The following is a 26,360-nucleotide window of genomic DNA, read 5'->3' on the forward strand; positions in this document are numbered from 1 at the left end:
CAAAAATGTTATTTATATTTCTAAGAAATGCAATAATCATCTTTACTATGATAGCATGTTCAAATGTCTGGTTCAAACTGGCGCTAATGAGCGAAAATCTAGAACTTTGAAAATAACAAAAACACAGAGGGGAACGAAATATTTGCAAACTAAAGTATTATTGAAAAAGTTGGGAAAATTCCAAAAGTTCGGCGGAAAAATCTTACATTTCCTCATCTGCTGGATTAAAGAATTCCAAGTGAACCTAATTACTGTCGAATATAAGAAATCTTGAGTATCATAGCAAGTCACCGCTTTCAGTCTCTAGAAAAAAAACCTAGGTGTTTTCTGGAGAACGCGGGGGATTGCCTTGAAAAGGAAACATCATCAAAATTTCATATAAGCACTTCCTTTCAAGGTGAACACATGACCTAAATTATTGTCCAAACTTTGCTTAAACATAAACAAAAAAATAAACAGCACGACAAATTCTAGAAACGACGAAAACCTTCAATCAACGAGGAAATTCCAAGAAGTCTATTATTATTCATTGGATTCGGACTAAGTGTGCTTGGGTTTCTTTTTTTTAGCTCCGTATGGTTGCCGGAATATAGATCAATATAGCCGAAATGTAACTGACTAAAAATTGGGTAATGCTGTAACGGAGTACAAGAGATATCAGAGATGAAGGAGAGACTAACCCTTAAGTTCGCTGAAAAAGAATCTCGCTTAAATTTTGCGTGTAGCCCCACGAGAAAAGTGAAGTTTTACCACATACAAAAAGCAGAATACCGAGACAGATTTCCGGCTGCGCCGTAAAAATCCTGTATTTATGCATGGGGTCATCTTGCCTTGGGTCAGTCTAAGGAATCACAAGAATCATGTCATGCTTTGAGAACTAGACTCATAAATACACAATACCCTCATTCACAGTCAAATTTTCTTAGATTTAGCCTGCAGGCAGGTCATAACATAATTTAGCGCCATAGGACGCGCGTTCCTCCGCCCGCGGGAGGATTTGAGAAAGGTTGGGGAGAGGTTAACCGGGGGATCTGGCACTAACAAGTATCAGTACCAGACCCCTTGCAGACCACTCGCCGCCTCGCGTTGTTAGGGACTCATAATTTGGAATGAAACGAGGCACAACCAAACGTGGACGACAGTCGGTTTAAATTTTCATTTTATTCCAGACTGATCTAGTTATCAGGCGGTTTAACCCAGCCTTGCTCCACAAAAAAGTTGTACATCTTTCTTGTCTTGTTGACGTCAATGCGGATCAAAGTGCGCGCTTGGGCGAGTCGTAATGAACCTTGTTTCTCGTATTCTTTGATGAGACTGGACTTGTAACTCTGATAATCATGTGGTAACAGCCTCAGATTACTGCACAACTGAATGAGGCAAAAAGAAAAGAATATGAAGCGTCGAAAGTAATCGTGTTGGTAAACGGTCATTTTTATCGCTGATGGGGTGGAAGAATTCGGGGGGATTCCAGGGGGGACAGTAGGTGGATCAATGGTCGCCAGAAGAATATTCAAATTGACTGCCAATTAACTGTTAGTGTACGGGGATTTTAAGAATATGGGAGGTTTTTTTCCTTTTTTTTTTTTCTTTTTTTTTTTTGGGGGGGGGGGTGGGGGGTGTCATGCAAATTTTATCGTGACAACCACAAAATGAATGACTGGTCCCTTGTGTCATGTGATTACAAGTACCTCTCTTTCTAATGGTCTGAGTTGTTCAACTCCTGGAGTTCCACTGATGTCCAATCGAGCTGCAGGCCTACGACCTGAAAAAATCAGCAAACAAGTCTTAAAATTTAAGGTTGTACTGACTGTCTCTAGATCATTTGCTCCTCAGTAATTGACTATTTCGAAGTTTTTCTTCTATAAAACAAAAAATCCATGGTTGATAAAGGTTACGGAAAAGCTGGAAAGTCATGGGAAGTGAGAATTTTTTGGCTACTCCTAGAATTTCATGGAAGTTGAGTGGAGATCATGAGAAATAGCGAAAAATGTTTGGAAATGCCTAATTGTTTGTACTACACTGTGAAACCAATGTCTCGAAACTCTGAGTCTGTCACCTACCCAAGCTGGGCAGTGGGATGGGCGCTAAGCTTTGCCCCGAATCTCTGCAATGAAAAGTGTTACAAAGGTAAGTCAAAGTGAGACAGTATTTACATAACCAACATGATTATTACTTTCAAAGCCTTTCAAAGGCGACTTTGAAGAACTAACTTTAAGGCACTAGATCCAGTTAAAAGTAAGCAAAGATAAAGAGAGAAATTTCCTTTCCAACTGAAAGTGCTGATAAGTCACGATTAGCTTGCAGCGCAGGTGTAACTTTGGCGAGCGAGTTCTCCGGATTTTCTTGGTGAAAGTTATATTTGCCATCTATGATTTTTACAGTAGTAGAAGGCTAGGGAGAGGGTGAAATTTGTACCAATAGGGTTAGGGACGGTCAAAAGGAAGAGGAGGTGAGGGGGTAGGGAAATAGAAGCTTGCAATGCACGCTGAGTAATGATCAGTACTAACGCGTGGACTGGTGCCGTCCTTCAGACACTCCTGATGAGTGAATTTTGACAAACCAAGAGATAAATTGACCGGTCGTCGATGGTAAATATCATTGACCAAGAGACCGACTGACCAACTAGCAACTATATGACCACTGCCTGATCGCTACCTGACTGAATGTCTTACTGACTGACTGAATGACTGAACCGATTGACCGACCTAACTGATTGACTTAAAAGGAGTGAGCAGAGTAGCAGACTATACAACAGAACATAACCTTACATTTGAGCCTGTCTGTGAAGCCACACTTGACAGGCTTTTTCGTCCTAAAGAAGAAAAAGTGACATGAATGGTGTCAGGAGTTCGCTTGAAGTCATAACCTCACGAACGCTGCGAGAACTTCACGGAGTGTGAAGTTCCTCTCGCAACAATTCTGGCAAGAGCTGAATACGCTTTAACAACAAGTGTACAGTGGCACAAGTTTAACAAAATAAAATAAATTTTTGGATGAATTACCAAACGCCGCAGGTGGTGACACATATTGCCGTGAGGAAACGTGCCGTGCGGTGATGTGCCGTGCAATAGGGAAACGTGCCGTGATGTGACTTGCCATGACATGCCGCTGGGCAACGTACCGTATGGCAACTTGCCGTGACTTAAGTTGCGGCGGGGTAACGTGCCATGCCGTGACGTGACGTGACATACCGTGACAGTCTGTACCGTAGGGCAAAATGCCGTGATTTGAGGTACCGTTACGTGACCCTTCATTTCGCCACATTGTATGATAAATTGCGCACAGCAAACGCCTTTCAACTTATAAATCAAGATCGCAGCGTGAAAGTAAACGGCTGTTTAAATTTAAACTAGTTCCTCATTTCTGGAGAAAGTTTCAAGTCACTTCTGGAACTTTACCTGGATATTAGCCAGAAGATCATCCAGCATTTTTCTCCGAGATTTGTCTTCTTCACGACGCCTGTTCAGTCGCTCATACACCTCTGCTCCTAAATAAAAGTTAACGAGGATACCCAAGTTTTATGATGAAACGCTTTGTCTAAGGTTTTCTCTACCTGGTTCCAATTCTTTCTTGCGCAAGGGAGAGAGAAAGGGATCCTGGGAACGAAATTGAGGTCTGATAATTAAACTCGTAGTGAGCCACGCGCAAATTCACATTGTCACGTGTCTGTCGCAGTGGAAATAAAACGCCGAATAACATAACTCGCTGTTAAATAAGGCACAGCACTAAAGAGTGCGCTGCGTAATAAAGTACCTAATGATCTAGGCCAAAAAGGCGTAAATTTTACCAGCAACCATATGTTAGAGATAGTTGAAAATGTGCACGTAAAGTGTTGAGGCTAATACTGCTTGCAACATGGCTCTCTGGAGGAATAATTGATCTCCTGAGTCAAAAAGCTGTCGCCTACCCTTTCTTGTACGAATGCCCGCGGATCTGTATTCTTGTAAACTGACAACTTCTTTCTTCAGGAAAGATTCCACTAAAGGAAAAGCAAAAGCAACATTTCTTTATCTCAGAAACTGACAATAACGTCATTTTAACTTCCATTAAGCTGTACCTTGAGGAGATGCCTCAATTCTGATGTTTCAAATCCGCACTAATCTTGCACAACCCTCAACTATCTTTCCTTTATTTACAAAAACCTGTTTTAATGTATGCTATTTTTCCTACATAATAAAACCATCACTGTGACGTTTTCTTTCGACGTCAAGGTAGATTCCAACTTGTACAAGTACCTCAAAATACTGCAATTTTTAAAAGTTAATAAATGTCGAGTTTTTATTCTTACTTAGTAATCCTTGGACAAATATTTCATGTTGATCCGGTGAATGAAGACGAGCAAAGGGTCTGAGGCTGTCACGAAGCTCCCTGTAAATTAAACAGTGACTTTATGAACCAAGAGAACATATTTATTTATCACATTGTACAACGTCAAGTATAGCTTCCCTACAATTTAAAAATAGAAGATTCTTAGGTACCTTTCTGTTTTCGACTGTCTTCGCTCGAGGGCTAAGAAAAAAGAAATCGAAGGATAAAATGTTTTAGCATGACATAAAAATAAACATTCTTAAACCTAGCTTAACATCACATCGCAACTGATGCACATGACGCATACTTTGCCATTTCCGGATGTTGATGAGTCCGTATTTTCTCACAATTCTGTAAAGAAAACAAGAGGTATACCACTTAGCCAGAAAAACAGGCATAATTTTATCACATTTTTCAGCCGCGCGAACTGTGCGTGACTCGGGCGTTCTTCCTCTTGCCGGGCGAGATAACTTTCGAGCGACTTGACCGTAAACCTCGGAAAGAATGCAACTTCACTCACCTTTTTCTGTAGAATCTTTGCCGTAGCCTTGACAAAAATATTTCAATGGCAGCAATTTTGAGTTCTACAATTAAACAAACACAAACTTTAGATTCATACTTCGATAATATTCAAGTAAGGCCATAATAAAAAATGAAATATCGTATTAAGTCCAACCTTTGAGAAGTTCGGAATCAGAAGAACTGAATTCAATGTCTTTAATGTCAACTTCAGCGTAGTTATCATATTCCTGAATGTAAAAGTGAAAGACAATGTTTGGAGTCCTTCAATTAAAAATAAAAATTTAGGTAAATTGCTGCACCTCTTAAAATCCTTGAAATAGATATTAGAATATTTCTGGCCAACCAGCTACTTTTTTAAATTTTAAATTCAATTTTTTAAGAATTATCAGGTCCCTGAAGGCTTTTTGCTGCAGTAATCTTATGTACCAGGCTCTTAAGAGCTTACATGGAAGCCATGTTAAACAGGCTGCTCAAGGACAAACATAATCATCTGTGGCACAGCACCTCTGTTAAGGCACAAACCCAAAATTTATAGTTTCATTCCAAAAGAAAAAATTGAGCTCATTACCACATCAAAATCTCCCCTGCATGGCATGTAACCAGACATTTCCAAGCTTCTTGCTGAATCCATTGGAGGACGGGGAGGATCTTCCATAGCTGTGATATCAGAACAAACCAAAAGGAGCATTTCTTGTAGAAAGATGTTTATCATCTCATCATGACCAAGGAACAAAGCTTCCACAAGAAGAATCAAATCCTTGACCTTTGGCTTCCATATTCCAATTTTCAAATGCTAACTAAAGCTATAGAGAACTCTGTAATGAGCTAAGCCATTATTATATTCATATGTGATGCATATCCTGCATATTGTTCGAATCAGCAATGTCAACAGTATTCTCAGAGTAAATAGAGCAAGAAAGATGCTAAACTTAATCAATTTAAATCATTCTCTATCCACTCAGCTTTTGTTGAAGAAGCAAGAATGTTCGTACAAACTGGTCAATAAAGTGTGGCCACAGCCTTCAGTTTCCTGGTTAAGAAGTAAATGATTTAGTACTTACCCTTAAACAGAATGCCTGCTGTGGATGGCAATGTTGTGCAGGCAGCAACAGGCCTCAGTTCTAAAAAGCAAACCACATCAACATCAGTAATAAAAATGTGGAAAAAAAATGTTTTATACTCACCTAGAACAGTAGCTGAGTTTTGGGAATCAGCATAATTTGTATACATTTGTGAACAGAAGTACTTAGAATAAATTTTTCTTGTTTCTAACTGGAACCACTCCCCGCCTTTACTAATTTCAGTACTTTTTGCGCTTAAAACTTGTGACATAAAAGCATTGATGTCAGTAGCTTACCTGAAATCTGAAGAGCCTCACAAGGTTTATCGATATAACATCTTATGTAATGTTCCTCACATTCTGAAAGATAACATTGAGATAAATCAAGTATCAATAATAGTGACAACAAGATACTGATTTACAGGCATCAGTTTACTTAGTAAACATCTACTACAAACATCACCAACTATCAGGCTGATATCAAGTTACCTTAAGTACATAACTTCAAGAGAAGTAGACGATCTGATCAATAAAAAACAGAGAATCTTCTGATCACTGTTTTTACTTGAGTAAACATCTGCCATTAACCTTGTAACCCATAAGAATGACTGGCTTCTAATTTCTCCTTACAGTCTCACCCATGAATTGAATATAAAGGTAATGAGAACATAGGAAATGATCACTAATTCAAGAAGCTCCTGATCATCAAACAAATTCTCCTTGTCATTACCATAGGACATATATAGAGAACAGTATGGAGAATATGAATGCTGATCTCAGGGTGTAAAGAGTTAATACACCATATAACATGAATTTTGAGAAGGGTTTGCTTTCCTTTAAAACAATTAACTTTAGTCATAATAATTTCACTATGGCCACCTGACAAACTTTATGGAATTTTTCTCTAATCATGAAATCATGTCAAAATAATGACAAAAAATGTTTTAGGGAAACATTAGTTCTGTGATCATTGTTTTATAGGCAAACCATCAAACAAAAATCACAAATACATTTACCTTCTTCTGTTTTGCTTTGAACTTGCTTGGCAACCTCTGTCCTGAGACCGTGAAAAATTTTTAAAATCTTCAGTTGTCAGCTTTACTTTCACACAACAAACTATACTCTTAAAGACCTCTTTACAAGACACAATACATTTTGAAAATCTGTAAGAAGCTCACCAGTTTTGAAAGCCACAATCAGAGATACTATTCAAAAGGTCAAACTCCTCTTGAGCACTCCAATTCTTCTCCAAAACTGGAAGATTGTTGCTCTGCAAATGAATAAGACCAAATTAACAGTTTCCTTGGAAGATGAAGTAACATTCTGTTGTATTGCGGTTCAGATGTTTCTTGTTTGAGAATTTGGCAAAAAAAATGGATTTTTGTGTCCTTTTTGTTTACATAATTATTGATAAATTGTAGTTACTTGCAGATGTACCCCTGCGATAGGAAACTTACTAAGAACGTGCTTTTCAAGCTTTTTCTTATTTGTCATCATTTTTTTAGACTATTTGAAGGGCTCACTTTCCAGACAGAACTAGTAGTCAAGCCTTATTGAAATGATGCGGAAACAGGAAAAGAACGAAAACAGTCTGAAGCAACTTACGATTTATTCACAGATCACGTGAGACACGAGATTCAACATTTGCCCTTCAAATATCTTGTAAATTACTTACTATTATTTCATAACTGTGATCACTATGGTGTTCCTTGTCTTCAGCTCCTCTGGAAAAACACTAAAAAATTGGAACGTTCAACAGGCATGTTAGGGGAAAAAAACCGAGTGCGATGCCAACACATGTGTTCTCGTCCAATTTTGCTCTTCCTCTTTATGAAGACTCAGCTGATGTGGCTGCAATTTTTAACACTACTACGACAACAAGGGAGAAGCAGTAAAAGCGCGAGTTGAGAATTTCAAAGTTCAAAATTTTATTAAAAACATGCATTTTTCAGATAGTTTGTGTTTTGTGTTGAATTAGAAACGGCGCAGGAACGTTGCAGTTAGAAGAGAAAACTAACCTCTAAACATATATCCACTGCAGGCCTGCACTGCCGGCATCTTATAAAAGGTTCTTTAACGACTCCACAACACACTAAGCATTCACGACTGTCGTCACACACTAAACGGTTTTCTGCATGAAGTAAAATTTCGTTTAACACCTCGAAAAATACATAAGCATTGATCAATAACGTTCACACGAACCTTCTACTAACACCGCCATTATGAGATCCGCGCACTTTGTGGCTATAATGAAGACTGGGTTTTAAGTTCTCAGGCTTCTCGCCAATTAGGCTGGGCCAGGTAGACTGGGGATTCCGTCGGGTGTTACTCACGTAAAGTATAAAAAATAATGTATCTATTAACTATTATAATGAAACTGAAATGAAATGCGAAATAGCTCTGAGACGTGCAAACAAGACAGTTTCAGAAAGGAAGACTGGGATGAAGATATTTTAAGTTTAGTCAGTGAGACAGCCATGTTCATATAGGCACTCCAAAATCTGTCTCGATTTTCTTTGCCACGGCGTAATGCTACCACTCCGCCAATGGGTTGCATGATCGACTTAAAAGGATTAGGGGTGCATTAATATTCCATGAAAGAAAAGGGAAAATCACAAAATTGCAAGATGAAGGATTAAATTTGATCGGTCACTCATACTTTGCGAAAATAACCCGATAGACAAAATTGACACAATAAAATTTAATATATCCTGAGGCCTGCAAATCATTAAAGCACTTTCACTCAAGTGTTGTGTTCCTTTCAGTAGGGATCAAAGTGGATCAAAAGTTTCAGAGACTTCAAGAGTTTTTATTCTCTTAGAGACGTTTATAGATTTATGGCGAGTTATGTCAGGAATATAGGAGCAAAAATATAGGCAAATTTCAGCGGCCCCGGCGTTTACAATTTTCCTCAAGATATTCCTTGTCTTAATCACTGATATATTTATTAGGTTTTCAACTCTGAATATTGCATTTATGGTGTTCTGATTGGTTCGCTCAACTCCGGTTAGCGGTTATCAGCTCATATTCCCAATCACCTTTCACGGAAATGCATTGGGCCAACTGTTGCGGAGCTTGAAAAAAGCTCCAAGTGTCCAAACGTTCAGGATTTAATAGAATTTAGTAAAACAATTATTCCATTCACGCTTTTTGGATACGTGATTGCTTATAGCTACCATCTCATATCCAACGCACACTCATGGAGTAATTGTTTGATAAATTTATTAGTATAATCGATTTTTTCATGTTGGAAACAAATTGTCATTTGATAATGGTGAAATGGTGTCGCTGAAACGTCATGTTTAATAGCGTGGCTTTTTATTTTCAGATGAAAATAAAAAAGAATTGTAACGACTTCTTAAACGAAAAAAAACCTTAACAATTTTAAAATTACCGTCCCAGATCAGCTGATACCATTTACAATGAATTGCTAATATTATTAATTTTATTCATAGCATTTTTAATGGACTCCTGTTTTAATTCAATAACTAATAAAGAAAGATGATGAACCCTTCCATAAATTGCCAGATTATTTTTGTAGGATATATCTTAGCTTAGCGGGAAGAGTTATGAAGTTGAAAATTCAGTTATAAAGTCGATGTTATTTTTTATGTAATGAATGTTCTTAGTCAGTAATAATAATAAAATAAAAACAAAAAACAAGCAAACAAACAAACAACAACAGAGAAGGTGTTAGGTGCTATGATTTTCGTCTCGAACTGAATTCCGTCTCCTTCCCAGCGTTCGCCTCAGTGCATTTGTTACTTGAGTTAATCGTTGGCTAACAACTCCGAGCAATGGCCTTTCCTGTGTAGCCTTAAAAATGAATAAAATGAAGAATTGAAGAAACTCCTGTATGAAATTTCAATTTTGAGGTGAAGGTGAACTCGATTACAGTCTGCTGTTCAGGAAAATGAGCCCGCGTTCCTTCCCAGTAGTTCCTTCTCGTGAGACTCCAAGAAGGCAAAAATAGAGCAAACCTGAAGTCTAAAACAAGCCAACTCAGAAATTCATGGGGTTACAAAAGTCTCGCGGGAAATTTCTGCTATGTACCATGAGGGAATGCCCCACTCAACTGAGATACGCGATAAGTGTCGGGAAATACCACCTGTGTTTAGCGGTATATTTTGAGACACTCGCATGTAAACCATCACAATTCTCTTGTGCTGTTCACTTGTAATTAGAACTTGCATCGAGATTCGATAGAATGGAATCCACTGTTTTCACTGCTTTTATATGAAAGGGATGCCATGTTCCAAGCGACTCGATACACAAAAAGGGAGTTTAGTGGTTGAGCAGTGGTGTAAAAAATCCGGGGGGGGCTCCCCTTCCCTAAGCTCCCTTCCCCACCCTCTGAATCCTTCTTTACCACCCTCAATTAGCTCCATGCTCAAAACTTGGAACCCTTTACAGAGATGTCCCCTTACCATTTTGATTTTTTCCTCCAAAAGCTCTCGCCTGGAAATTTCTCTCTGCAACCTAGAATGAAGAATGTCCACGCTCTCAGAGAGTCTCTCCTCTCTAGCTTTCGATTCAAGTCTTTCCCTCTGAAAAACATCGCCATAAATTGAGTAAACATATTTAGTTTTACCAGCGTTTGAAGAAAACGGATGGAATGCCCAGCCGCGAGAACGAAGTTGGGCGGACACCAGCAGATTTTATCATATTACCGTTTTTGTATTGAGCTTTTCATACAGCTGAAGAAATTTGCATTCCTCTACTCTCAAAGCGTCCTTTATTTTACACAATTCAATCTCCATATTCTTGATCGTATTTTTCAGGTTTTTGTTCTTTACAAACAGAACAGATTTTTCGCGCTTCGTCTTTTTTAGAAGCTGAACTGCAAAAGAGAAATAATAAAATATGAGAAAAATGGCTCTACCACTAATCAACTCCATTTGGAATAAACCCTTCATAACTGACCAAATATCTGAACTAACCACATAGTTCATGCTTCTTTTCTATATTGAGATGGTCCCACTCAAATTCTTTATCCGATTGCGAACTTTCCTCCATGCCTGGGTTCCTCACTAAATTTATAACGCAAATGAATTGTAAACTGCAAATAAGTTTTTAGAAGCAGTCACACAAATCACATCTTTTGATAAATACATTCATTAGCTACGTCACAAGAAAAACTTCGCATGTAGATTAGAATAATACAAAGTACAGCAGTAAATTCGATTAGAACCGAGAAATGTTATTTGCTTACCTGTATCAACCTTGAAGTACTCAACACACTCTATTCTCTTTTGTGACGTCATGAATACGATCGTCAATAGCGCGCGCTTTTATAAACGTTCACACGAGGCAATGGATCTATTTCGTTCCGAGGCTCTTTCCGCTTTGCGATCTTTTTCGTCAAGGAGAGAGGAGAGAAGTCAAGAGAGGCAAAGGAGAGAGAGCCTGGGAATGAGGATGATGATGAGGGTTCACAGTAAAGATCTAGAGAGTACTTAAAATAACTGAATAAAGGGGGTAAGTTTCTAAAGAAACTGTAGTGCAGCGTCGGTGGGAGAGTATAGCAGGTAATTTAGTGTTAACAACTGAGTTGAAAACGTAAATTTGCCACCGTAAAGGGTACAAATAGCATCTAATTTCACCTTACAATATCTCCAATCGCTCTGACGAAGGGCTAACGCTCGGAACGTCAGCTTTTTTACCCTTTACGGTGGCTAATTTACGTTTTCAACTCAGTTGTTAACACTAAATTACCTGCTTAAAATAACTGCACTCACATGTGATTAGGCAGGAGACTAAACCCGGTGAGGATTTCATCAGATAAAGAACAAAGAACATTGGTTATGAAAGGCTTTAAAAAAAGAGAGAAAGGCTCCATAACGGAATACTAAAACAGTAAGTAAAACAAGGCCACAAATAGACTGTTAAATGCATAAAAAAACAGACATTTTTACTTAATCCATTTACAATATCTAAACTTTATAAAAATAGGTATTTACAACTATCTTTACCAGTTATTATAGCTAGTATACAAGAATTGTCCTTCTTCTCTAAAATATATATGATCTATTTTGTATCTTTTGGTTGAAAGAGCACTGCTACCGGGCTGCTGTTTCTAGTAGCAGTGAAACTGTAATACTATTAAGCTTATCATATTGCTACTTTGTCTGATAGGTTTGAAGAAAAAGTTCGAATTACGCGGCAGTGAAAAATAAATCAGAGAAAAAAAAACAATCGATTCTTTTGCAACAAAATCAGCTTCACATTCTAGCGTGCTGCAAAGCGATGTACGGCTCGCTTAATTAACCAATCAAAGAACACGTATTACATGAGAGATAAAGTAAACAAGCTACGCATTGAGGAAGAAAAACTCGTCTAGTGTTCCAAGTCCTCATAAGAAGGAGGTCCAATGGCCACTGAAAATTATAAATACTGAAAGAACTAATTACTCAAGAGATTTCTACCAGCTTAAAAATAAAATTATTTGAACTAGTAATCTGTCTGCTGCTTTCGCCAACATGTTGAATACCAACAACATTTCATTTACCGAGGTTGAGGATGTTCGTTTTAACTCCAGTTACACAAAAGTTGGTTAAATGCGTAGAGTTCACAATTTCATTCCTCAGATACTTGGTTGGATTAACCTGAACTTCTCATTATGTGCTACATGAATTATTGCCCTCAAGTTGTAAGAATTACCTTTCCTAACAGCAATTTTTGATTGATTGTCGAAAGTGACCCGCCATAGCCTTGGTTAGGAGTTACTTTACACTCCTGGAAACCCGCGCCACCCTCTCAACCAATCAAATCACGCTGATCAAAACTACTCACAACTACGTTACTCTCGTTTTCCCGCGCTTTTGGACGTTTGCTTGATTTTTTCTTTGAGTTCCCATTGGTTCCTTATTCACCTTCACTCTGATTGGACGTTGTGAAGTAAACAGTAAAGAGTTCACAGTTTGGGAAAATAAACATTATCATGAGGGTGATAAAATTTTTTTCCTCCGCGCACTTTGCGCCTTTTCTTTGATCTTTTCCTTCCGGTCTTCTATTTGTTGCTCTAAAGAACCCATCACCAGTTCACTACAACCGAAAACAAAATTATTATAATTATTATACAGAAATCAAAATTTTCCATTTTTTCCAAACCCTTATGCAAATTTCATTTTCCAAACTCGTGGAAAATGCGTCAGATCAAACGGAAGGAAGAGAGAGGCAGTTTTCGGGGTTTGCCCAAAGACTGAAAATTTAACGATCAAACCGTGTAAAATGTTTGGTCGCGTAATTAACGATAAATTCGGCTACCTTAAAAAAAGCAGATAGAAACCGAGCATATGCTCTAGCTTGAAAATAACTACAGACTTATTCCAATCCTATGAATGCTTTTATCTTTTTCCACGTCTAGAAAGTTGGGGTTGTGTAAAATTCCCTTGGAGTGCACTTCAAACAATGTTCACACAATGAGTTGAGTTCCTAGAAAAGTCATAACAATAAAAACACTTGCCACGTACCTGTAATTAATTTCGCCATCTTTGTTTCTGTCTAAGCTCTCTATTAGTTTGTACAGCTCTATATAATTCATGTCAATTCCGGTTTCCTGTTGAGACAGCCACAAAAAAGAACATCTCATATCACAACCAGAATTTCATATGCGCATTTGCTAACCGTTTAACTCCCAAGATCTGATTGTTAATTCTCCCCTCTAGCTGCTACACATTCCCTTGTAAATTAGTTATGTGATTTCGGTTTTTGATCGTTTGCAGCATAATGTGTGGATATTTTAGGGAGAAGTTACATGTTGATCACTTCTAGGAGTTAAAGCGCCAATACTGGCCAATCAGAACGAACAAAGGACAAACGTTCAAACGACCCCAAGCGCAGGAAAGCGCGAATAGCAATGTAACACAATGTTTTGGTTCAGCGTCTGTTTGATCAAGAGGAAAGCGCTAGTTTATGAAGTTGTTACCGGTGAGAATGGGCTCGAACATGACCAAATTTGGACATACAAGTCGTTCTATTAGCCAATATACATCTACAATCCATATTTGAAAATAGATCAGACAAGGACCGCACCTTTAATCCATCAGCAAATTCTTTCACAGTGATATTCATGCTTTTATCCTTGTCCAGAGTATTGAACAGATCCAACAGTCGCATCTTATTATCCTCTATGTAATTCTTTAGTATTTTCATGGGCGTTGGACGATTCTTGGGTTTAAATGGTGCACCCCCTGTTCCTCCGTGTCTAATTTTCATGTCAGGTCTAAGTTGCTGCACTTCTTTACATAACTCCACAAAGTCATTATTAACCGTGATGTCCTAAAAAAGTGCATCAACTGTGTAAGAAGCTTACAGAAGAGAGAAATCATGGTAAACTTAGGATAGCCACTACCACGATAGCCTCTCCGAAAAATCGCGAGTTTGTTTTTTCTACAGGGTTCGTACCCTGTCTCAGAAACACATTTCAAGGACTTTTCCAGGTCTCAGATTGATTTTTCCCATGATTTCAAAATCAATTCTCCTTACGGTCTACATCAATTTCTTGTAGTTTTTTGCTTAAGTTCGCAAGGTTTTCAAGGCTTTTCAAGACCTGTAGTCCTTTTCCTGGACTTTCGAGTCCTGGAAACTGTCAAAATAAAAATTTAAGGACTTTCCAGATTTTCCAAGACCACGACACGAACCCAGTCTCTAATGAGCGGTATTGATTGACAAAACTGTAAAGCATGGCCTACTAAGAGACTACATGGAGACCTGGCTCTCGTTCCATTGAAAAGGGAACAGCCAAATAAAATTCATAACCAAGAACTGCTCCAGTATAGCCTTGTAAATCAGTCGGTGAAATTCCAACTCGATCCCACCTCGGTTTTTGGTAATTCGATCCTTGGGATAATTTTCAGATTCCTTTTAAGGGGGAATAGATTGTTGTTGTCATGAAGACTCCTTTTATCTTCGACTTTTATGTGATAAGGATTTGAATAAAATTGCTTATCTACAAGGAAAAATTTGTTCTTCATATCTCTAAGCCTCACCGTCAGTTCAACCTCAATCAATTTTGATTCCAGATTATTTTTCATGGCGTTCACAAGAGCATACGCTCCAGGACTTTGCATCGGGTTCTTTCCAATCTAAAACAAAGTTTTAAATATTTTAACATTAACTTTGTAAAAAGAGGCAAATAAATAAATATTTAGAAATCACTGGAATAGAAATAAACGCAAATATTGGAATTCGCCTCTTAAAATCAAACCATGTGAAAATTTTGCAGGCCTACCTTTAACACCTGAAGACACGTGTTAACCATTAAACCTTTCGCCAAATACACTGCACCTTCCGCCGTTATTCTGTTATTCCTGAAATTAAAATGATAATAAAATCTTAGATGCCCAATTAAAAATCTGCTTTTCAAAATAGTTTAAATGATTCATAGTAATTCACCGCTTGAAACAGTAAACTCAACATTCCCTTTCCTAAAGCTGGCAAAATGGAGGTAAACAGAGGTGAAAGATACCCATCGTAAAAACCTAAAACCGATTGCGCCTTGTCACCCATTATTTCTTGCACTTCCAGCAATTCAATTGCTTTTATCTTGAGTTCTGGTTGGCTCCTTGTAACATTTCCTCCTTGCTGGATGTTGGGATCTCTTTCGTTTTATTTATACAATAAGCAATCTAAATGATAAAGCCTCTTTTATCCACTTACGTCAGATCTAACTCTCTTAACGTTGTGTTCACTTTTAGCGCTTCCCCCATGGCTAACGCCCCATCATTTCCAAATCCATTCCATGCCAAGTTAAGAACTTTAAGAGTAAAATTCTCCTGAAATAGTTAAAGCAAAGTTTAAGGGTTAACTCGAGACATTATGGCCCACCCAGCCGCAGCTTATCTCTGTTTCTATAGCATGAAGCAACAAGAAGTATTACTACCCCTCCCTTGATGGGATGCCAATTACCCCCCCCCCCTCAGCATTTCACCAGGCTTTCCTGACTATTTGCTTTACTCTCCTGGGTGGAGAGAGGCGCTGAGAGAGTCAAGTGTCCTGCCCAACAACACAACACATCGACCTGGCCAGGTCTGGAACCCAGACCTCTTGAGCCAGAGTCCTCTGTTTTAACTGTGTCTCCCACAGTTAAAACAGAATCAACACACAACGATCACTCAATTGGGCTCTTAAACCCGTTGAAAAATAAAATAATATCATAGTAGTATTTAAAATGTATCTTTAAGACTTCTCTTTATCAAAATGAAGAGTGCTATAACGAATGGCCAGGCACTGTCACTAAAATACAATCTGAAACAAGTTTGAAAGGTGTATTATCATAACCTACTCCTCTATTGTCTGACAGAGGAGAGTTTGTTTACCCATTCTCCATTATCAAGAAAGATGATCAGAAGGAACATTGAATGATGAATTTTGTTATCTCTAGCTAGTGTGAGAAGTAGAGACAAGATTCACTTCAACTAACCTTCAGAGATAATGCCACAGCACAAGCCCCTTTATTTCTCAAATGATTCCAGCTCAGATCCAAATGGTCAATTTTATCATTTGCAGCTAGTGAGAAAAAAAATTCTAAGGATACTACCCTGAGCTCTTTAGACCAGTCAAATCATTATACTACAACCTAAAAATTCAAGCAAATTCTTTCATTGTATATTGGTTAATACTACGATGATTTTATCATTCCTGAAATCTTGTGACCTCTAATTCAAAAGAATTATAACTATTGACTAAATCTAACTAAATAAATATAAAAATATTACTTACCTATTGCAGGGGCTAAATTCTGGCCACCTTTTTCTCCCAACTGGTTATGACTCAAGCTAAAATACTTCACTTTGGTATTACTCTAAAACATAGAGTAGAGAAAATTTACATTGTTAAAAGTTTGTTCATTTGTTAATGAAAGTACTTAGTTTATACTTTTACTAGGGTTTCCCCTACCTTTATAGCTTCTGCCAGAATCTGAACAGCCTTGTCATCAAAACCATTGCCTAGAAGATAATATTAATTTTTAAAAAAAGCAGTGAGATATTCCTGATTTGGAGCAAGCAATAACAAATACCATCCCTAACAGTAGTATGGATAAAGGAGGTGCTGCATCAGTGAGGGTATGACAAAATAATTTGGTTTTATCAACTGAGTTACTAAAGCTAACATTTCCAGTGTTGGCTCTTTTATCAATGATGCCTCTGTGGCAATAGAACTTTAGTATCCTTAATTCACAATTACAGGTTTTCTTTCTATAAACACAACTGTTGTTTTATTCTCCCATGCCTTTTTCTAAGAAAAAAAAAACAATCTCTCCAAACAGACATGCATGACTGCAGTCACATGCAGTGTCAATCAAAACTCAACAACATTCCAGCCCAGTCTCCAACACTTCGTCACAGCAAATGGATGGTACAGAGTAGTTTGGAGTAGAACAGATAATGATCTAATATCTAACTACTTTCTGTCATTTCTACTTTAACATCTAGTCTTTCTCAACTGTCTGAACTTTCTCTTGTGGACTCAATAACCTTACAGGTTGGCTCAAACAAATCTTGTCAGAAATGATCTCTATGCTCACCATTTGCAACAAATCTGGTGATATTTGAGTTATGAAGTAATATGTCTTTCACAGATTCTGCTCCATCTGCACCCAGTTTGTTTTCCGATAAATCCTTTGAGACAAAATAATTAAAAAACAATAATTGAATACTATGGGTGCATCTATTTTAACATGTTAAAGGTGAGAGTAAATAATACCAGCAATATTCAATGATCACTATCTGAAACCATACCTAAACTGCTAGAAAAGAAACAAATGTGTTATAATGTCATACCAGGTCAGCAATGTAACAGTTTTCTCGTAGCATTTCAGCAATATATCCAGCTCCCTCTGAACCAATCCAGTTATCTGCCAGGTTTAACTTGATAACTGATGTATTAGTCTGTTATGCAAAATAAAAAATGACCTCCAATAAACAGCATGAGACAACAAACACATACAGTATACAACTATACTTCCTTAAGTACCTGAGATTCTATAAAAGTTAAAAAGATGAGTTTAATTACAGTTGACCTAAACCCTTTAACTCCCAAGATGTCATTAGTAATTCTCTTTACTGTCCTCCAAAAGATTCTCATTATGTTAGTTTGGAGAATTTAGAATCAGATCAATTAGTAATCCTATAATATTGATATCGATATTTTTCTTTATTCTCATCACTTATCTACATGATATTTTAAAAGATATAGTGAGGAGAAATTCTGTCTTGGTCACTCATGGGAGTTAGTGGGTTGAAGATACACACATATTCTTTAAAGTCATTTCATGAAAGTAACAAAGGACATTTTCCATCTTAACATAGCCTCATCAACACACATTGGGAGGGAAGAGGTGGGTCAGTGCACTTCACCCTCCCCTCCCCTCACAACCCTCCACCTAGTTAGATGGAGATGAGGCAGTGTTTTCATTGCACAGGATAACCAGCAAAGTTGAACATGACACCCACCACTAGAGCTATAGCTATTGCCTTTGCACCCATTGGTCCTAAGCCATGATGCTTGATGTCAATGTCAGGTTGTTGCAAGTTTCGATGAAAATATGAAACTGGAATGACACCAGAATCCCTGCAAGCTTGGAGATATGTTGCTCTTCCAGTTACATCATACTCTTCTTTACCCTCTGTAATAATATAAAAAAGGCAAATAAATTGGTACTAAAATTTTGGAAGAATGCATAAAAAATTATTTGTAAGGTAAGTACAATAAAAGAGAGGGTAAGTTTGAAGCTTGTTAAAGAAATAGAGAAAGATGTTTTTCGTCTTTGCACAAGCGTGGAACAAAGAAAAAAATTCTGAGTCCCCATAAAGAATCAAACCTCAGACCTTTGGATTCCACCCTCATAACAAGACGAAAAGCATATTTTTCTATTTCTTTACCAAGCTCAAAACTTGTTATCTCTCTTATTTCATTAACAAACATGATGCTATCGACATTGCTGATCCTAGTAGTATGCAGGAAACATGTCATATGAACTTCAAAGTAGACCTTGCTCACGGTAGAGTCTCTGGGGCTCACTGATAGAGCATCAGACCACGGAATCCGAAGGCCTGAGGTTCGATTCCTCATGGAGACTCAGAATTTTATCCTTTGTCCCATTTTTGTGAGAAGACGAAAAAATATCTTTCTCTTCATAAGGTATTTATTTAATGAAAGTGAGCTTTTTTCTAGAAAATAGTTTTGGGCTTCTACATGATAGAGGTCAGTATGTTCGATAAATTTTGCTAGCGCAATACCTTAATACCTGCAAAAAAAATGATGGTTTGAACAAAAGTATTGGTTGGAATTTTTGCAGCAAAGCTGTTAATGCTATATTTAGAAACAAAAGAAATTTAAATAACAAATGCAATTCCCTCAACAATTCATGCATAGACGTTATTATAAGAAATGGAATCGCCCATGTCTGGGAAAAAGTCACGGAATTTCATCACACTAAAATCCGAATAGTTATCCGTGTAACTTGACAAAAAGAACGAGTTGCTTAAACGTGTAATTCATCAATTTCCAGGCAAAACCTGAGTAGCCACAATTTCAAAATTCATCCTTCAAATGACAAAAACATTCGTGAGTGAAACACTCTAACATATTCACTTCTTGTTAAAGTAGTAAGCGTATCGTTCTTTAATTTGCATGTTATTACACGCAAAAATTCCTTCGAGACGCGAGGCAAAATTTGATTTTAAAGTGAAAAAAGAAGAAAAAAATACCTCGGAAAAAAAGTTTCTTATGTGGAATCGGTTTACTGATCAAGCTTAAATATCCTTGTGGGATTAATTAAGTAAAAATTTATCGGTAGGATAATAATTGATAAAGACATCCCTTCCAATACAACAACAATTGAAAACTCCGCCGATATTTCATACAATATTAAGACTGCGAGAATAAAGACACCTGTTAGGATATTACTGACAGAATACTTGAAATCCTGTTTAAGGACTTTCTTCTTCAGTGCAATGAGCATTTCGTTCTGAAAATCACTTTTAAATAATTCATAGGTTCTAATTGGTCATTTCAGTTCGTTTCGCTTTCATCATTTGTTACACGAAACCGTATATATTTAAGTTTTGACGATAGAAGATCTCTACCGTAATCAAAATTTATCTTACCTTCCATCTCCAGGTCAGTATCAAACCCCTCATCGTCTTCCTTATCCTGAGCACTGTGAAAGAAGTCATCTTCGGGTGATAAAGACCCTGTGGACTCTCTTCGTAAAATACCAGTCGGAGGGCTGAGCGCAGCCTATAATCCATCAAAACATTTTCAATGTTTTAGTGTCTAACAACCTCTGAAAGCTGCCTAGAGGTTACCTTAATTTGAACGTATACGATTACCTTGCGAAAGCCAAAGGGCGAACTGGCCGCACTGGCACGGCTAAGAATTACAGAATCTTTTTCTGAAGGTGAGCGGATCGGTGTAGAAATCCTTTCCGATCCTTCTTCCATAATTTAAGGTGCAGACACTCCGTTAAAGTCATAAACATTGATAGTTAATCATCCTTCCCGTCTGTCGAATGCCTCTTCAGCCATACTAGGCCTCGATTACATGGACTGACCATTTTACTCACTGTTGCCATAACAACTAATCAAAGTATTATTTGAGGCAAATAACTGTTTTATGTAGTTTCTCCCTGGAGAGCTTTTTAAAGCCAATTTACGGGTAAGTGATAAACGGATTGAAAGAAATTCAATAAGAAAACTGTACATATTATTAAAAGAATATTGAAAGACCGTTATCTATTTTCGTTTGTGAAACTTCACTGACTCCGATCTGAGGTGTTTGATCGCAGATGTTGAGAGATCATTTTTAAAACAAACCTCTGTCATAATAAAAGCTCTTGGAAAGAACGTTATAATTGAAGCGTTTTAATAATTTTCCCTACATGCAGAGTATATTTATAAGCTAGTTACAATACACGATTATGAATTCTGAAAAGTAACGCAACAGTAACGTCTAATTTTACTGAGAGAAGATTGGGGACAAGTTATCTGGAACAATGATACCTGGGAAGGTAACGTCATGATGAGCCAATTACGGCTGAGTTTGCATCAGAAGTCGACGCCATTTTGTTTCATTCCGATAAATTACATAAGTTGATGGTACTTTTACGAAGTTAGTTGATACAAGATTTCATAAAAATGCCTCGTGGTGGAAGACGATCTAGTGGCCGATCATCTCCTATGTTTGGCAAGGCATCAGCGCCGCCCCGAGCACCTCCGCGGCCAGTTTCTAGTGTGCCAGCAAATAGACCAGCTTCTAGCGTGGCTCAGCCGGCTTCACCACAACAGCCAGGACTGTTTGGCCAAATGGCATCTACTGCTGCTGGGGTGGCGATCGGTTCTACCGTGGTAAGGAGTGAACGCTAGTGTTCTTCAGAGAGTTGTTTGAATTTGTGTAACTTTAATTTGTTATTTTTACAAAAACTATTTTTACTCTATACCTGATCAATATAACACTAAAGTCAAAATTTCTTATTTTTAAGAAAAGATTGTAACCAGTGGTCTTTTATCATATCAAACAAGTAGCTTTCATGTTTCCAAGGTTCTGTACCGTAAATGATCATAAAAGAGGTTAAAGTTTGGTTAGAATATACACACTTGGCTGTGCCTCATGTGCCATTGTGTTTATTCTTATCATTTTTTTTCTTCGCGCCTTTACCACATATTGACATCATCTGTTATATAATACTGTAAAGACGCACAGCAACACGGAACTTATTTGTTAAACAGAAAACAGTTATCTTTATCAGCACTGTCCAAGGCATGCGTAACTTAATCTCCACTTGATGTTGCCATTATTCAGGTCACTTAGTCCATTCTCTTAATGGAAAGCATCTAGTAATCACTGTACTTTGTTGTGGAAATGGAAGAAGTGAAGAGATTTCTGAAATTCAGGCTTCCTTTCGGTCAGAACTAGCACAAAATGTGTTGTTTCACATAATGTTTTGAAAAAGTAATACTCAAAGACATGTAGTAAGTTGTGACAATTATGGTTGTACAGCTCAACGAATAGTGGTCATGAACCTCTTGCTTAAGTCTCATCTTCTACCATAGCAACCAAACATTGATCAATATTGGAGTAGATAATACCTTGTCTGTGTCTTTAGGGTCATGCTATTGGTGGTGCCTTGTTTGGTGGCCATGGTGGTGGATCAGAGCAACCAGCTGGGTATCAACAAGACATGGCTGCAGCACCATACCAGAGTTATTCTACTCCACAACAGCAGGGTCTGGGGGGTCCTTGTCAGTATGAATTGCAGCAGTTTGTGGAGTGCGCACAGAATCAGGGAGATATTACACTGTGCCAGGGATTTAATGATGTGCTCAGGGAATGCAAACTTAGAAATGGTGAGGAATGTTCGGTTTAACCTCCTTTTTTTTTTTACTTGGGATGACATTGTTAGTATTTATTTGTTGTGTATGTGATTAAGGAAGCTCAAGATGGTTTTGCTGTTTTTAAACACCAAATCTCTGTTATATCATATCTTCCCCACATGTTTGTTTTTTTTGTTTGAAAGTGGTAAATCCACCCACAAATCTTCCAACTTTCCTTGACAAGCAACTACAATCAAAACATGATTTTACCAATTTGCTTTTCCTTTCTTTATACTCTGTTGTAATTAGCAGTCAACTCTTGTTCTAGACACTTTTTGCCTGGGAGCTCAAAGTTCAAAGGTGTGTTAATTTTTTTGGTGCTTTTTAGGCCTTTCCTGAGAAAAATTATCACTGTGGATGCTTGTGCAGCTGCCCAGATGTGAAGACAAGCAAGATTCATTGCTGTGATCACTGGCTTTTCTTAATCACACAACAAATACTCTTTTTGGCTATAAAAGGTGCTTGGATGCTTGTAAAAAGGTGTTTGCACTTGGCAATTTGCTTGAACTGAGGAATTCTTGTTATTGCATTGAAAAATAAAAATCCAATTGCAAAATTTGAAATAAACAGGAGTCGTACATCGTATGATTTCCGTTCTGATAAGGTAGGGGTAGTCGAAGATTTATTTGTAGGTACACATAAATGTGACTTCCCGTATGTGACGATGCAAGTAAATCAAAAAACCAACGAGAGCGCATACTGTGTATTCCCGTTCATTGGACCAGTTAGGTTTTCCACATAATTTGTCCACCAAGTATAGCTTTGGATTGCCCATAAAAACATCCGTGAAAAATTATATGTATGATTGTTAAGTCCTTGCCAACAGTCTTGTGTTTGATAGCACCAGATGTATTGGGGAAAATATGAAGCATCCTGCGCACTAAAGAGCCCAAGAAACGCGAAACGAAACGAGCCCTTGAAATACTGTTATAACTCGCCCGTCCCTGTCTTAATTTTATATGCGTGGTTAAACTTCATTCTTACGATCCTGGGAAAGAAGCTGTAGTCCTCTACTTCATGAGATCAGTGAAGCCAGTCGCTAAATAGTTTGGATGCGAGCTTAAAAGTATGATAAGCAGTAAATGTTGTTAACTTGATCGTGTCGTGGAATCCAACGCACAAGCGAGTGAGAGCCGGTTGATCACACTGAAGTCTTAAAATACTATTATTGCAGCCAATTTTATACAAATTCTCTGAAATCTTAAGGTTTAAAATAGGCGATCCGTCGCCGTCTGCCTTTTACTCTTAGCTTTGTTTATCAGTAGCTCTTTTCAGGCTTGTCTGCATTTGTTTGCGTTAAAATGTGTAGGATAATAGTTTCATTATTTAATTGAAAGAAAAAATATTGCCAAAGCGTTACGGCATTGAATAACCTCAGCTCATCGCATGCAAACAAATACTCCTGGAGCAGATATTCCTTTAGCACTTAAAAATAGTTAAACTGATTCGAGAGCTCTCTGAAGATGAAGAGTCGATAAATTAAGAAAACTCTGTCGATTCTCGCACGGAATGATCTTAATGACGTCAAAGTAATTATCACATCAATTGAACTTTAACGATAGAACGTCAACAATTGATCCTCGGAGCAGCCTCGAAATTTTCTTCCGAAAGACTATTACCTTGCTGTCTAAATTTTTATTTTATTTTCGAGAAGATACTTAACAGTTATGCCTCGTGCTCAAAGACGATCATCTCAAGGCTCGTCAAAGCAGAGCCCTACCGTGCCTGAAAAAAGATCTTCTCCTAACCTGGCTCAACCGGAACCAAAACCTCTTGGACTGTTTGGGCAAATGGCTTCCACAGCTGCAGGTGTAGCAGTCGGTTCGGTTGTGGTAAGGCGCGTCGTTTCGCTAATCCCAGTAGATAGGTTACCCTTGGCCCTTCGGGCTTGAGACTGCCTTTGGCTTTCGCTAAAAACCCCAAACAGAAGCTTCTCATTAAATTTCCATTACGCTTTTGGACGACTGCTTAAGTACACTAACTGATTAGAACTGATCCCATGTTGACACCGTGCAAAGGCTAAAAAGAAGTTGGAAGTCAACAACGCAATAAAATCTCTTGACTTTACCGATCTATTAGAAAAATGGTTGATGACGTTTCTTTTCACTGAATCGCGATAAATAGTTATCACATGATTAAGAGGAAACTCAAATTTCTCTTTACCTTACTCCTCTTTGTTTTGAATTTTTAATACAGACCTGGATAAAAAAAGACATAAAAAATGTGGATCTATCAACTAGTTGTAGATTGATATAAATATGAGGAAAGCCTAGCCCTTTGCATCTGAAAGTGAAATCAGATACAATTCCTGCGAAGAGGGGAGGAACGAAGAAAGAGACAGAGTTACGAAGAGCTACAGTAGAGAGGTCTTTAAATTCTCGTAGACACTCATTTGTTTTCAGGGTAATGCCGCAAGCGAAGCTCTACTTGGTACACGAGGAGGTACAGAATCAAAGCAATAACACTATGATCTTCAGCAGCAGAATCATGAGCCATGCCGGTACGAACTACAGCAGTTTGTGGAGTGTGCTCAGAACCAAGCAGAAATCACTTTATGTAAAGATTTCAGTGAGGCTCTCAAGCATTGCAAACAGGAAAATAGTGAGTGTTGTACCCTGTTCCAGTCGTTCAGTTAGGTTAAGACGAAGCGCAATAGTAACAGCGGAGAGGAAAAGCGAGGGAAGCTTGGGTCGAGTTGGGTCGTTCTTTTTTCGACCCGTCCCAAGCCTCTCTCGATTTTTCACTCCCTAGCTTCTGTCGCGCCGATTGCTATTTCGTTCCATGCATGTTCAGTTTCTAATTGAAGGGCTATGAGTGTTGATAATCTGTCTTATGAAAAAAACTAACTCTTACCATGCAGAGAAAGATTACACTTTTTAAGGAAAAATTTACTGGAATTGCTCAACGTCGAAGGGGAGAATATTGATTCCTCTGTGTGCTGCAGTAAAGGGAAGGCTTTTGAAAAAAATATTTCTAAGGATAGTGTATGTAACTCAATGCGTTTCTGGTGTGAAATATGGTATAGTTTTAATTTTTTTTATTCTAAGATGTTTTAATCATCTAGATTTTTCCTGAGGAAATCACGGACATATTTATAGTTTGCCTGTGTTTATTCGCCGTAACACCAACAAAGTGAACCTCAGTGTACCACGGTTTCTCTTGCTCTTTTCCCTGGAAAGCCGTCAGAGAAAATGTAAGAAACGAAAATATTCCTAGAACTTATTCTTTAGTGGAAAGTGTTCAAAAGGTTCTGCGTTTAATGATAAGAAATAAATGATCATTCGGAACAAGAAAAAACTGTTATTTACTGAGTAGTTTGCCACGTGTAATATTGAGGTTTTGCGTTACAGTCTCCGTTTCACGCGAGACTGTATCTGCGTAACCCCAAGGCCTGTGCACGTCACAACTGCAATGGCCCGTAATAGTGTTCATAGATTTCCCTAAGATAAGACGAAGAGGACGGTAAGTATATCCTTTGACAATTCACTAGGAGGTAAATGATCTGTTATCAAGCATCAGTCTCTGTAATCAGCTTATACTTGGATGTCAGGGAGTAAAATGGTGGTTTTGACTTGGCTTTGAAATAAACCAATTGAAAAGTTCGGGGTAGCTTCGGGGGAGCTTTGTGGAACAGCCTATCTAGTGACCTTCGTGCAGCAACATCTTTACATGATTTTAAACTTAACATACGTCACTACAGTTTTGAATAAGTTTTAACACGGCATCCTTGTAAAGCAGCTTTTAGTATGTAGTTTAGATTAGTTAGTTTAGTTAGGGATAATTAGTTGATCTTGTATTATTTTATAATATTTGCTGAAGTTACAATTGCCATTGCTATTACCATGCTGGATGTGCGAGTGCGTAAAGGGGTCTGGGGCTATCGTCCCCCAGAAGAAATTGAAATCTAGAGGCTCGGAAATAAAATTTTAAGCATTCTGCACGAGACATTTTCTGTCGAAAAGTTTCTAAAAGGTTTTATCTAAGGTTGTAGCTTTTTAAAACTTTTTCGTTTCTCTTTTTTAAAGTACCGCGGCATACTAAAACATAATAGAACGTCGTAAGTGATTTTCCATGAGTTTTTGCCTTCCTTGGAG

At 37.8% G+C, this 26,360-nt stretch overlaps 4 protein-coding genes across 4 annotated transcripts; 1 reads left to right on the forward strand and 3 right to left on the reverse strand.

The window, feature by feature from the left end:
- Positions 1-1,145: 1,145 nt before the first annotated feature.
- On the reverse strand, positions 1,146-8,129 carry LOC113681048 (transcriptional adapter 2-alpha). The gene is made up of 19 exons (XM_089190785.1): positions 8,093-8,129; positions 7,909-8,021; positions 7,566-7,625; positions 7,069-7,160; positions 6,907-6,947; positions 6,188-6,250; positions 5,892-5,951; positions 5,399-5,487; positions 4,985-5,057; positions 4,829-4,892; positions 4,616-4,659; positions 4,479-4,509; positions 4,289-4,368; positions 3,908-3,979; positions 3,399-3,487; positions 2,769-2,812; positions 2,061-2,104; positions 1,689-1,762; positions 1,146-1,367 (listed from the first exon to the last, which is right to left on the reverse strand). The coding sequence occupies exons 1-19, from the start codon at positions 8,109-8,111 to the stop codon at positions 1,176-1,178; spliced, it is 1,344 nt and encodes a 447-aa protein (XP_089046911.1). The 5' UTR covers positions 8,112-8,129; the 3' UTR covers positions 1,146-1,175.
- Positions 8,130-8,816: 687 nt separating this feature from the next.
- LOC113680991 (uncharacterized) lies at positions 8,817-11,028 on the reverse strand. The gene is made up of 4 exons (XM_027198046.2): positions 10,831-11,028; positions 10,561-10,730; positions 10,318-10,437; positions 8,817-9,706 (listed from the first exon to the last, which is right to left on the reverse strand). The coding sequence occupies exons 1-4, from the start codon at positions 10,904-10,906 to the stop codon at positions 9,584-9,586; spliced, it is 489 nt and encodes a 162-aa protein (XP_027053847.2). The 5' UTR covers positions 10,907-11,028; the 3' UTR covers positions 8,817-9,583.
- A 752-nt stretch (positions 11,029-11,780) lies between these two features.
- LOC113681039 (uncharacterized) lies at positions 11,781-20,407 on the reverse strand. Its single transcript, XM_089190423.1, has 14 exons — positions 20,227-20,407; positions 20,002-20,134; positions 18,346-18,518; positions 17,674-17,781; positions 17,418-17,511; positions 16,790-16,839; positions 16,613-16,694; positions 16,314-16,399; positions 15,551-15,666; positions 15,123-15,201; positions 14,881-14,976; positions 13,925-14,170; positions 13,363-13,448; positions 11,781-12,934 (listed from the first exon to the last, which is right to left on the reverse strand). Exons 1-14 carry the CDS (start codon positions 20,335-20,337, stop codon positions 12,829-12,831), a joined length of 1,566 nt encoding a protein of 521 aa, XP_089046549.1. The 5' UTR covers positions 20,338-20,407; the 3' UTR covers positions 11,781-12,828.
- A 509-nt stretch (positions 20,408-20,916) lies between these two features.
- Positions 20,917-22,833, forward strand: LOC113681038 (coiled-coil-helix-coiled-coil-helix domain-containing protein 2-like). Its single transcript, XM_027198096.2, has 3 exons — positions 20,917-21,240; positions 21,999-22,239; positions 22,595-22,833. The coding sequence occupies exons 1-3, from the start codon at positions 21,031-21,033 to the stop codon at positions 22,603-22,605; spliced, it is 462 nt and encodes a 153-aa protein (XP_027053897.2). The 5' UTR covers positions 20,917-21,030; the 3' UTR covers positions 22,606-22,833.
- Positions 22,834-26,360: the final 3,527 nt, after the last annotated feature.

This window comes from Pocillopora damicornis, chromosome 12 (assembly GCF_964200805.1).
Source record: "Pocillopora damicornis chromosome 12, jaPocDami1.2, whole genome shotgun sequence".
Classification (NCBI taxonomy): Eukaryota; Metazoa; Cnidaria; class Anthozoa; order Scleractinia; family Pocilloporidae; genus Pocillopora; species Pocillopora damicornis.

Coding starts and splice junctions, on each gene's coding strand:
- LOC113681048 (XM_089190785.1), bottom strand. Junction 7,161..7,565: donor ATCACAGTTATGAAATAATA/GTAAGTAATTTA, acceptor ATTCATTTGCAG/AGCAACAATCTTCCAGTTTT. Junction 4,510..4,615: donor CAACATCCGGAAATGGCAAA/GTATGCGTCATG, acceptor CTTTTTTCTTAG/CCCTCGAGCGAAGACAGTCG.
- LOC113680991 (XM_027198046.2), bottom strand. CDS start 10,906: ATGGAGGAAAGTTCGCAATCGGATAAAGAATTTGAGTGGGACCATCTC. Junction 10,731..10,830: donor AAAGAAGCATGAACTATGTG/GTTAGTTCAGAT, acceptor TCTCTTTTGCAG/TTCAGCTTCTAAAAAAGACG. Junction 9,707..10,317: donor TGGAGGAAAAAATCAAAATG/GTAAGGGGACAT, acceptor TTCATTTTTAAG/GCTACACAGGAAAGGCCATT.
- LOC113681039 (XM_089190423.1), bottom strand. CDS start 20,337: ATGGAAGAAGGATCGGAAAGGATTTCTACACCGATCCGCTCACCTTCA. Junction 18,519..20,001: donor TACTGACCTGGAGATGGAAG/GTAAGATAAATT, acceptor ATATTATTACAG/AGGGTAAAGAAGAGTATGAT. Junction 16,840..17,417: donor CACCAGATTTGTTGCAAATG/GTGAGCATAGAG, acceptor ATTATCTTCTAG/GCAATGGTTTTGATGACAAG.
- LOC113681038 (XM_027198096.2), top strand. CDS start 21,031: ATGCCTCGTGGTGGAAGACGATCTAGTGGCCGATCATCTCCTATGTTT. Junction 21,241..21,998: donor TGGCGATCGGTTCTACCGTG/GTAAGGAGTGAA, acceptor CTGTGTCTTTAG/GGTCATGCTATTGGTGGTGC.